Source organism: Camelina sativa, chromosome 20, assembly GCF_000633955.1.
Source record: "Camelina sativa cultivar DH55 chromosome 20, Cs, whole genome shotgun sequence".
In the NCBI taxonomy this organism is placed as follows: Eukaryota; Viridiplantae; Streptophyta; class Magnoliopsida; order Brassicales; family Brassicaceae; genus Camelina; species Camelina sativa.
Genome location: NC_025704.1, coordinates 18,043,903 through 18,056,116, shown reverse-complemented (window position 1 = coordinate 18,056,116; position 12,214 = coordinate 18,043,903). Strand labels below are relative to the sequence as shown.

Genomic DNA, 12,214 nt, shown 5'->3' with positions numbered 1-12,214 from the left:
TGGGGAATAGATTAAGCGGTTGAAGGGGATGATGGTTTAGAAGGAAATTGAGGTACACCACATTTCGTCAAACAATCTTGGTAACATGGTTTGTTTTGTTTGCCACAACTTATGGAACATGTTTTGAAGCACTCGAGTTTTGAAGCCATCGCTGCCGCTGGCATGGTTTCATCAACCTTCATCCCATTGCATGCTTGTAGACAACATGCCATCATTACCAAAGCCATCACCATCATCATCTTACCCACAGTTCCTGCCATTTTTCTCTTACGTAAGAGTTTCTTTTTGTTCTATCTTCTATGTATGGATGATGTTTATTGTTTATTTGATGGATACAAGATTGGAGTGTGCGTTTAGCTATCGGGAGGAATGGGGTATTTATATTCATTTTTTTGTCTACTATATATAGTACATATGCTGTTTTTTTTCTTTGACAAAAGAAAAACATATGCTATTTTTTGTTGTTTTGACTGAAATAGATTTTTGTGTTATTTATTTTCTGTTTGATTTGCCTTAATTAGAATTTGATAATTATTGTTTAAATTATTTTCTTGCTGTTTTATTCTTTTTTTTTTCTTATGTTATCTAGTGACTGGAAAATATGTAATATATGATTCACCAAATATGTAAAATAAAAAATGTAATGTATGAGATCTCGATTATTGAAATGTTTTAATCATTAAAGTAGTTGACTTGGGTAAATATTTTTTTAAATCTTTTATACAAGTATACAAGATTGAATACACCCCTAAGATTATATATATAACAAGGTGTTTAAAAAACCTTTTAAAACTCTTTAAAAAATCTTGTAAAAGCTTTTACAAGGTGTTTATAAGACTTTTATAAGGTAGAAACCTTATAAAACCTTTTAAAAACCTTGTAAATTTTCTTTGGGGGGAAAAATTTTGGCGGAAAAATTTGTTTTGTCGAAAATTTTTTTAAAATCCTTTTTGACAAAATTTTTTTTGGTTTTTTCGAAAATTTTTTGGCGGGAAAATATGTCGGAGTTTTTTTTGGCGGGAAATTTTTCTTTTTCTTTTTATTGATTAAAATATTTTTCATCTAAGGGTAAAATGATCATTAAAAATTAAAGAAGGGCAAAAATAAAAATGGGCAAAAAGGATAGTTTTGAAAAGGGGTATATCAAAAATGGTATTTTTAACAAATTCTCTTTTTTATAAGCATATTAATAATCATTAAAGTTTTAATTGTTCATATGAAACAATATAGTTATTACTGAATATTAAAGTTTTTAAACAAAGAAAATATTGTATAGATATTTTTGGCATATGTTATTAAATGTAATAAATTTCTTAATATATAAATTGTTTTAAATTATAAACCAAATTTGTAGAGACATTTTAGAAATCTAATTGATTCTGTTTGTATGTGCAATTTTTTAAGGATTAAATTTGTAAATAAGTATAACTTAAAGGACACAAAATATACTTCAATTTATTGAAACACCACCGGATAATTCTATAGTAAGAGATACACTTTGAGTAGACATTTGGTAAGAGATACACTTTCTCAGTAAATCTCAATGGCTAAAAGTATTCAAAAAGCTGATGTTTAAAGTCAAAACTATATTCAAAGACCATCATTTGCTTTGTTGAAACTTTTTAAACACAACCGCAACACTTGATAAAAAAAAAACAACTGCACTTGAACACATTTTAATCACAACCGCAAACTCAAACACTTGAGCAAACAAAACAATAACATGTGGCAAAACATGTACCATAAAAGCAAACTCTAACCACTCCATACAACAAGACAATAACCCTTGAGCAAATTTTAATCACAAACTGAATCTGAAACACTTGATGCAAATAAGACAACAACACAATCTATAACACAATTACAAACATAACACTTCAAGAACATCAATAAAGCACATGCCAACACACAAACTCAAACATAATCTAACAACAACATATCAAAGCTAGAGTACCATACCTTGGATGGTTAAGAGAATCCAACCGCTGTATCCACTTCATGGATACCACTCTTCACCATTTAACCTCGCACAAAACAATACAAAAGGGTCAATATTAATCACACAAGAACTTATACAAAACATAAACCAAAATACATTCTACTCCTAATAAGAACAACAAACTGGTTCACTCTACAAGCTATAACAAAAAGGACAAACATATCTAATCTCATAAAAAAGCAATCAGACAATCAATCATTATAACCGAAACCAGTTAACCATCCACACAAAGCTCAAAATCAATTGAACATCAAACTAATCTCATGTTCTACGCCTAATCAGTCAAACCGATAGAAAACAATCACCATTCAAACAATCATTCGAATTAATCTGAAACCCTACCAATTAAAGACCACCCGATATGAATCAACAAAACATGCAATAAATCGGAGATAAGAACACGAACCGTCTCTCTCCGACTCGTTAGCCAGTGGACCTCGCCGTTCGCTGTGGGCCACCAGAAGTAACCTCCACCGTCGTCATCCCACCACAAGAACTCCGCCGTCGTTTCTCGTGAGAACCCAACCGTCAATTCTAACGGTTCCGCCGATCTGGAAACCATCGCCTCCGGGTCACCAACAACCAACCAATTTAAGCCGGAAAAATCAATGGATTCGACGTCAATCCATTGATTTTTCTGATTACAGAAGAATCGCATCTTCATCAGCCGTTACATTCGAGAGAGAAGAGAGAGAAGTCGGGGGAAGAAAGGAAAAAAAATGAGGAAAAAAATAAAAAAAACGCTTTTATATTTACTCACCCACAATTCACCAGGCGCCACATAGCGTTCCAAAAGGATTTATCTGAATCCTTCCCACAGTAACGATTCTCGGCTAACTAGACCCAAAAATGGTTTTTAATTGTTTTTTTGGGGCCCAAATCCATGAGTAACCCACTGAGTAATTACCAGTGGAGATGCTCTAAGGCCTCTTTAGCTAACAGATCTGCTTTAGAGTTTTCTTCTCTTTTAACAAACTTAAAATTACAGAAGGGAAAACGAAGAGATAGATGTAGGATGTCGAAGAGAATCCCATGGAGCTCCTTCGATGGAAGCTCGCCAATGATTGCTTTGATCAACTGTTGTGAAACTGAAGCAAAGATAACATTCTGGTAACCAAGGTCGAGGGCTTAGTTGATGGCAGCTCTCAGCACTAACGCTTCGGCTACCAAAGGAGAACTGACATTAACCGCCGTGGATTTGAAAAGTTTTTCTGGGGATGAGAGATGCTCACCGAAGATCCATCCTAACCCCGCATGCTTTGTGTCCTCTCGCCAAGCTGCATATGAGAAACACTGGATTGCATCGGGATCTCGATCCTGGTTCAGTCTAGCTCGAGGTAATGATACCGTCTTCTGCTTGGAAGTTTGGTTCTCGATCCACTCTTTTGCATGATTTATAGCTTGAACAAGGATCTTCTCGCTCTTCATCTCTTTTTGCTCGAAAGTTTTCTTATTACGGTTTGTCCACAGTGCCCATATGATCCACGGAAAGAGGGGGCCTTGAGAGATTCCCACCGGTGGGAGGCAGATCGACTTATTCAGTATATCAATTCCTGCTTGGAATGATGCTATCTGCAAGGGGGCTATAGGAGATTTAGGGGGTCAGATCCCATACCTTTACAGCAACGGGGCAGTGAAAGAAGAGGTGCAATTCAGATTTCTCCTCCCCGCAGTGAGGACACTTTACCTCCGGGTTGATACTTCTGGCATGTAAGTTTTTCCCTGTTGGTATTGCATTTCGCAAAGCTTTCCAGATGAAGAACTTTATTTTTGGGGCGCAACATATATTATGAAAGAAAAGTCATAACTTTTGAGGAAAATGTTATGAAAGAAAAGTTTATACAGGCTTGTCGCACAAATACCTCCTCACATATAATTAAATTTTTTTCATCGTAAAGTCATAATGTAATCCGTAAAAAGTAAAAAACACAAATTAAAAATAGAAATCAATGATAATTTGATTTTAAGAATAATACAGAAAAAAAACAGAAAGATTATTATATGGTAGGGGGAGGCGATGATGGTGTTGATCTAAAATCCCATTGTGGGAGATTGCATTTCGTTAAACAATCTTCGTAACATGGTTCGTTGTGGATGCCACAACTTATGGAACAATTTCTGAAGCAGACAAAGCTTGAATCTGCCGGTGTTAGCTTGCTTCCATCCACATTCATTCCATTGCATGCTTGGAAGCCACATCCTATCATTATCAATACCAGCATCATCATCATCTTAAACATGCTTTTCGCCATTTTCGAATTATAATAGTTGGCCTCTTTGTATAGAGAGGAAGTTGTTTATATATTATTCAGTCTTTGCCTCTTTATATAGGACATCATCTGTGATTTCTGTTTAAATTGACTTAAACAAAATTTGGTAATAGTTGGCCAAAAACAAAAGGAATTTGGTAACCATCGTGTAAATGGAAATATATGAAAATTGACTATGATTATTATTGATTTGCTTGTTTTACGGAAGAAGACAAAGTGATTAGATTTTTGGGGACTAATCATTGATTAAATATGGTTAGATAAAATTTGAATTATATGCAATTTTGTATTTTAAGGTTTTATAAAATATGGGATTTATTCAATCATTGATTTGTAAATCCAGATAAAACTTGGAAATTCTTATTTATTCTGAAATCATATATTTCCAAATAACATGTTTACACCCCATAATTGAATCTTCTACTCTTTATTTTCAAATCCACTCAAATCCATTTGATATATGATATGAATTTCAAAAACCAAGAATAAATTACTAAATGAATTACCAAGATTTTTAACTGGTCTTTGTAAATCAAAGATCCAATATCTAATGATTTTGATAAAGATTTGAAAATAGATAATTTTTGTTTAAATTTCAAACTCTATTAAATCCATGGTTGAACCTCCTAAATTTGGATGTACTAAGACCATCACCAACATGAAGTTCTAATCTAAATTTGGATGTACTCAGACCATCACCAATGGTGAAGTTCTAATTTTTGAATTCCAAGAAGTTAAATATTAATAGGTTTTATATAGTTAAATTATTGAATTAAATTTTGGAAAAAAATATTGAAATTATTGAAGTGCTGTAATAAGGTTCTAAAATTAGAAATTTAGATACAACTTCTAATTTCTCTCTCACGTTGCTTTATTTTTTTAATATTTTAATATTTTGAAACACACTAAAAACCTACCGTTGGAGGTTCTCTTAGGTTACAAATGTTAACGGATTTTTATGTGCTCGGTATTTTTTTACGTTGTACTATTTCTATCTGATTTTCAGTAGAATTATTATTAATTATTTAATTCCAACTGAAACATGCTTATATAATGTATGAATAATTTACCTCAAAAAAAAGAATTGGTAAAGTAACATAATATATATAAGAATTATTCTTTAAATATAGAAATTTAATATTATTGATTTATATGTATGTTGCACCAATTTTTTGGATATAATATCATAAAGATGTATTAATAAATAAATAAATAAATAAATATATATATATATATATATATATATAGTTATCCGTGTTGTACAGCACTGGAAATGTTTGCTTAAATTTTACTGTAATTTGTTAGTTATAAAATAATAGCAGAAGTTTTACTTGATCTACTATACATTTTATCATTTTTTACATTTAATTTCCTTAGTTTTATATTCTGATTTCAACCCGTTTTCGGTACATGATACATTGTTCAAATCCGTGAATCATATAAGTTTTGTAAAATCCAAAAAATAAAACAAAACCCGTATTGAAATAGTTGTGTTTAAAAATCTCGATTTCACTTCTTGATTTTTTTTATAAGATGTATATACTATATTGAATAAAATATAACATTTGTGATTTATTAGATTTTAATAAGATTTCAGAGCGTTGATGTGCAGTGCAAAAAAATATTTAATAAATTAAATATAATTTTATATTTTTAAAATAGAAAAATGTAGTATCTTAGTTTTAATATATATATATATATATATATATATATATATATGTTATTATTAAATGATTTAGTGATGCATATATATGTAGTCTTAGTTTTATAAATAAAAATAAGTTTTATAATTATTCTAAATAATTTGTTGTTGTTTCCTATAATTTTTGGGAATCTGTTAAATAATTTCAAAATTATTGTTTTCTTATATTATGTTTCAAAAATATAAGCTTTGTTTGGTTAGTTTAAATTAAATAAAATGCAATGGCATTTTTTGTAATATGCCACATGATAGTAGGGTTAAACTTCTAACAACATTGCTTAAATAAGTATATAAAAATATAGAAGAAATGAAAGGTGAGAAAATCTCTTTCTCAGAAATGAAAGGTGAGAAAATCTCTTACTCAAAAAAAAAAAAAAAAAAAAAAGGTGAGAAAATCTCTTACTCAAATAAAATAAAATAAAAACCAATATGTTCATGCATGTGTATGTATATACATGTTCATAACTAATATATATTTTTACAAAAAAGTTTAAAGCAATAGAAGGAAAATAAACAAGAGAAAATCGTTAACTTCCATGTTTATATATATACTAAAGATATGATACTAACTATATATATCATGAAAAAATATTTGTACAAATAAGTTTAAGACAATAGAAGAAAAGGAGACCAGAGAAAATCTCTTACCAAATTAAGAAATCTAATATGTTCATGCATGTTCATTACTAATATATATATATATAGATGTGATAGAAAATTTCTTAGTACATATAAAACAGTAAACCAACAATATGTTTTTCACCAACAATGTATTTGTCGTAGTTCAGCCACAGTCCACGTTCTTTAGTCAGTTATGCAGTATCATACTGTCACTGATGTATATGTTTAACAAAACAAAAAAAAAATCATTGATCTATATTGCACCAATAATTTTTTTGGCTGAACTCAAGTATCCGATGAAGGAACGTGGATTGTAGTTGACCCACGACAAACATATCGTTGGTCCTGTCCCTGCAGGTATTAGTCTTCTTCTTCTTTTATCCCTTTCTCTCTTGTAATACTTGGTTTCATGGATTCTTGATTTCAGATTTTTATTAGCCTTTTCTCTTCTTTTTCTTTGAATCTTCAAATTTGATACAAAAGACTAGCAAATGTTACCAAAAGATATATGTGGTTGTTAACTTGTTATGCAACTCGAATTGCTCTTAGTTGGTCCTAAACAGTTATACTTCTCCTACCAAAATCATCGATCTATTTTTTAACTGTATTTCTTCATTATCTAATTTCATAGATTTGAATTTATAATATTCAGCTCTATATACATCAAATACATGGTTATGAACATTCATATTAGATCTCGATTAAGCTTTGTAGCACTAGACACTAGATCTAGATCACCATCCGCTTATCGTCTTACGTTTTCAATTTACATCCGTAAGATAGAAACACCCAAGCATCATAGTAATCAAAAAACCAATTCGGCTCTGATACCAACTGAAGTAACATAAGCTAAGATCACTGTCTTCCAGAATTCGTTGATATATCTCTAGATCTGCCGAAGACAAAAGCTAAAAGCTCTTAATTTTATTAATCAAATCAAATCAGAGTGATGCAACAGCCTAATTGAAAATAACATCGGGCAAATATTTATCTAGTATATATATATATTATAAAATGGCATGAATTCAATTGTATGAAATTACAAGAAGCCAATCACGGATTGGCAGACAAAATTCCCAACCAAAAATCCAATCAAATACAAAAATTTGAAACAAAACAAAAATTATATAATAGGTAAAAAGGTGTATATAATAATAATAATAACAGTAATCATATGGTTAATAAGGAAAAAATAATACGGCCAAGCAGAGAGACTTCCTGGTGTGAAAGATGCAAAAGCTTAGCTTCCTGCAAAAATGTTAAACATAAACAGACATTAATAATCATACTTTTGTCCTTTACAGAACCAGATACCATATATAATAAGTCAAAATGTGTGTAACAAGCATCAGCTTCCACACACTTTATTCCAGATTCTTAAGTTACCTTTCGCTTTTATAGGTCAAAAACATGAGTTGGGTTTGAACATATATATCAAAAAAAGTGATCAACATTGACTGATGCATACATACCTGATCAATTTATAGGGTTTTCGGTATCTCTTTACGATGTTGCTGCCTAGGCTTCAACCTAAATAAAAACGTTCACAGAATCATTAGACTTGAGAATCTACAAAAGTTATAGCAATATTACCGTGCCAAGCAATTTTAGAATGGAATTGCAAAAAACAAAAAAAAAAACTTGGATTAAAGTTTATCCAAATGCATTATTCCTTATCTTACATAACAATCATAAATCCATGATTCAGACATGTTATGACATCAGTTACACGCCTCTATTACAGGTGATTTACAGGAATTTTGTACTTCCTTTCTCACTACTTAGAGAATAGAACAACTATTGAGTTTTACCTTCTCAGCTTCAGGAGAAAAAATTGTCTTCACCTCCTCAAATACAGCTTCAATGGGCTTTGCGGCATTAATCTGAAGGTAATTAGTACAAAAACACTTTGTTACAACTTAGAACTCAGCTGAACCTTACTGCAGTCAAAGACGAAAAAGTATCTTAATATCTCACCTTCCTAACTTTCCCCTTAGCTTCGTAGTACTGAATCACTGGTAAGCTAGATTCAAGAAACACCTTAAAGCGCTTCCTTATAGTCTCAATGTTGTCATCCTCTCGCCCCTTTAACAACAGAAATGGATGCAACAATCAATCAATATATGAAACAAGAGCCTAAACAGAACAAAGTGACAGGGCTTTCATATCATATTAACCTGGTTGCGGCCTAACAGGCGCTTCTCCATCTCTTCCTCAGGACAATCGAAGAACAAGACAAACTTTGGTTCAATCTCAGTCTATAAAAAATCATCAAAAGACATGTATTTAAGCAATGGTGTGTGCATATCTATAAAGAAACAGAAAAAAAAATGTTCAATAAGAAATCTTAAAGTACTTACAACTTTCTCAAATGCTGCACGGTTTACCTCATTGCGAGGGAAACCATCAATGAGGAATTTATCATTCCCGTTTTCCTGAATTGCTTTCTGTAAAAGCTTGATTGTAACCTCAGAAGGTACAATCTTCCCTTCTTTAATCATATTCTGGATCATAGTCCTGCATAAACCATTGAACAGCATCATTCAACACAATAGCAAAGAACCTCCACAAGGACAATGAAAGCAAAGGTGACTCTTCATTATCTTTAGTTGAAAAAAACAAACTGTTCACAGAACAGTAGTGCTGATGTATAAATATAGACAAAGCCAGAAAGTTTTAGGGCATACCCATTCTCAGAACCTGATTTAATTTCAGCCCTAAGAAGGTCTCCAGCACTCAGATGTGTGTAACCATAATGTTCGACAATATAGGCACACTGGGTACCTTTTCCACTTCCAGGACCACCTATTGAAAAAACATCCAAGAAATAAATAAACTAAGAAGATATTTACAATAACTCGACCTAAGGGAACATCTCAAGGATTATACAAGGACAATGCAATCTATTGACAATATCACATAAACAAAACCAGTAACATGATGATCGAGAAGTAACATATGAAAGACCCTGAACATACCAAGGACAAAAATAACAGTGGGTTTCTTCCCACTTGCGGTTCCATTTGCACCATCAACAATGGATCCCATGGTACTAAGCAATTCGTTTATATATTACCTGTGAAGAAAGAATCAATTGACCAATTAGATAAGGCAATGGAGTATCTGGCTTTAACTTATTGACTACAATTTAACTATAAAGATGTAAAACGAGCACAAGAACAGGATCTTATTCTACAATTTTCAAAATTTAACCATTCCCTAAGCACAGATCTAAACGCAAGATCCAATGTGAACAAAAATCTAACTTTTTTAAAAAAGTAATTGCTTTTGTACATGTGAATGATCAAAGTGATGTAAGCACAGACTCAATGCTGACGTATAGAGATCAACAAAAGAACATCAGATCCGACATAAGGAGAACAACAAAAAAAAAACGAAAACTTTAGAACAATTCAACCATAAAAAAAAGTGTTCTTTATCAAATTTGGTTGTTTAAAAACGTGATTCAAATCGACCCTCGTGATTAAATCTAGAGAAATCCAAAATCAGGTGATGTAATCGGCAGATCTAAAATGCTAAAACATGCAGATCAGATCCGATTGAAGAACAATGAAAACAAAGGAAACAAAAAATTGGGAACAAGACCAATTACACAGAGTTAGCTGGAGAACGAATCTATAAGATCTAATTAGAGATTAGACGAAATGTAAAGACCAAACATTTGAGATAATGACATGAAATCAAAGACACGAAGGAACACATGTTTTTTTTTTTGTTTTTTTAGTTTTGTATTTACATTCACGGGTAATTTTAAGACAAAAAGCAAAACGCATTGAGAAAAAAAGAGAAGAAAGATCTGAGAACCAAAAATTGAACCTGAAGAGAAAGGAAACACGGAGAATTTGGTGAGACGCTGAGAAAAAAAGTGAGAGAGAGAGAGAGATGAAGGAGGAAGCCAATATATAAATATGCACACAAAGCTCTACATACAATATAGGTATTTGATATAGTATATATTTGTACATTCCTTTTTAATCGTTTTTTAATCTTGTGTTGTTACTTTTTAAAGGAGTTTTATAATTATTGTCCAGTCCAGATGTCTGTTACTTTTCAATTTAAATCAAGTTTTTATAGTATAGTACTACTATTGTTTAATTCTCTTATAAGTGTGTATTACAAATTTCAATTATTCAGTCTAAAAAAACTGGTATTTTCTTTTCTTGTACCCAAAATATTTCGGTTTGGTTCTTTCAGTTTTGAGCTTAACATCCAAAATATTTGGTTTTCGGTTCGATATTTTTGTTGTTGTTGCGGTTCAATACTTCTGGTTATTTTTCTTAAAACTAGTTAGTATAATCTTATAATCTACTAGATTAGAATCTGTCCGATGTGCGGGTTTAGAGTTTTTAAAATAAAACTAAATTTAATAAATAATTTAAAATAAATATTTTTAGTAAGTAAAAACTATCTATAAAAATCAATAGATACACCGAAGTGTCTAATGTGATATTTGGTGTAAAAGTGTGATTCTATGGTTGAGACCATTAATCATGTTTTCTTTGAATGCCTTCGCTCTTGTGAAGTTTGGGATTTATCTCCGACTCATGTCTCGTCAAAGGGTTTTTTATATAAGTCGGTGTACTGGAATTTGAATTTTGTTTTATGGAGGGATGCCTCTCAACAGGGTGATCCTGATCAACTTCTTCAATTACCATAAATTTTATGGGCAAGCCGGAAGACCATAAGTAAAAAGGGTTTTCAAGGTTAGAGATCGAGGTGAATGATATAATTTCTTAGGCTTTGGGCGATAAGTTAGCCTGGGAATAGGCACTCTCTTTTATGGCGGTCATGTCAGCTCCATCTCCGTCTTCGGATGTCCAGATTTCTTCACCTCGTTGTCAGATTGATGGTTCTTGGAAAGCAACCAATGTGCATTCAGGGTTGGACTGGTGGGTTGCGTTGGTGAGGAGCGAACATTGTTGTTGGGGGCCAAGTCTCTAAGATGGAGCCCCTCCCCCTGCATTCGGAGTTAGAAGCGTTGTACTGGGCCATGGAGCGGATACATGCTGCATGGATCGCTTGTCAACATTTCGAGACTGATTGTGTTGAGTTACTCACTAAAGATTGGCCGTCCTTCTCCAACGTGCTCGATGAGTTCAACTCGCTGGAGTCCTTCCAACTATTCTCCATCTCTTGGATCCCGCGTGCGTCAAATTCGAAGGTGAATTGTTGAAACTCATCTTTTATTGGTGGTGAATGATGATGATGATGCAATGGTGAGATATGAATGGAATGATGGATGGGTGTTTCAATTCCCCTTATGCTATTGCAGTACAAGAGGTATCAATCCTAAATGAGTGTTTGTGAACAGTTAAGATATGCATATGAATCTAAGTTAAGACAAATGTAAAGATTGTTTGTCACTAACAATCCTAAGATGAAAATGTAAAATGCAGAAAGTAAACTACAAGAACTAAGAACTAAATGCAAATGAAACAGGGTGATTATAACAGTAATGATGCAGGGATAGAAATAGAAACTTCTACTAATGAACTAATGAGAGACTAGTAATGAACAGGACACTAAGTAAATGCAACAGAAATGCAACTAGAATGAAACAGGAATGAAACAAGGCAATCACAAATCATGAAACACAAAGTT

General features: G+C 32.1%; 3 protein-coding genes across 4 annotated transcripts; all 3 read right to left on the bottom strand.

Moving 5' to 3' along the window:
- On the bottom strand, nucleotides 7–352 carry LOC104771130. The gene has a single exon (XM_010495603.1). The coding sequence runs from the start codon at nucleotides 258–260 to the stop codon at nucleotides 12–14; it is 249 nt and encodes an 82-aa protein (XP_010493905.1). The 5' UTR covers nucleotides 261–352; the 3' UTR covers nucleotides 7–11.
- LOC104772626 lies at nucleotides 3,997–4,251 on the bottom strand. Its single transcript, XM_010497217.1, has one exon. The coding sequence runs from the start codon at nucleotides 4,249–4,251 to the stop codon at nucleotides 3,997–3,999; it is 255 nt and encodes an 84-aa protein (XP_010495519.1).
- Nucleotides 7,570–10,537, bottom strand: LOC104771129 (UMP-CMP kinase 3). Of its 2 annotated transcripts, XM_010495602.2 has the most exons (9): nucleotides 10,430–10,536; nucleotides 9,571–9,668; nucleotides 9,280–9,397; nucleotides 8,953–9,109; nucleotides 8,770–8,850; nucleotides 8,570–8,677; nucleotides 8,404–8,475; nucleotides 8,065–8,122; nucleotides 7,570–7,840 (listed from the first exon to the last, which is right to left on the bottom strand). In XM_010495602.2, exons 2-8 carry the CDS (start codon nucleotides 9,638–9,640, stop codon nucleotides 8,111–8,113), a joined length of 618 nt encoding a protein of 205 aa, XP_010493904.1. In that variant the 5' UTR covers nucleotides 9,641–9,668; nucleotides 10,430–10,536; the 3' UTR covers nucleotides 7,570–7,840; nucleotides 8,065–8,110. The 2 variants fall into 2 exon arrangements, with proteins under 2 accessions (XP_010493904.1, XP_010493903.1); XM_010495601.2 differs by lacking the exons at nucleotides 7,570–7,840; nucleotides 8,065–8,122 and having other exon boundaries at nucleotides 8,219–8,475; nucleotides 10,430–10,537.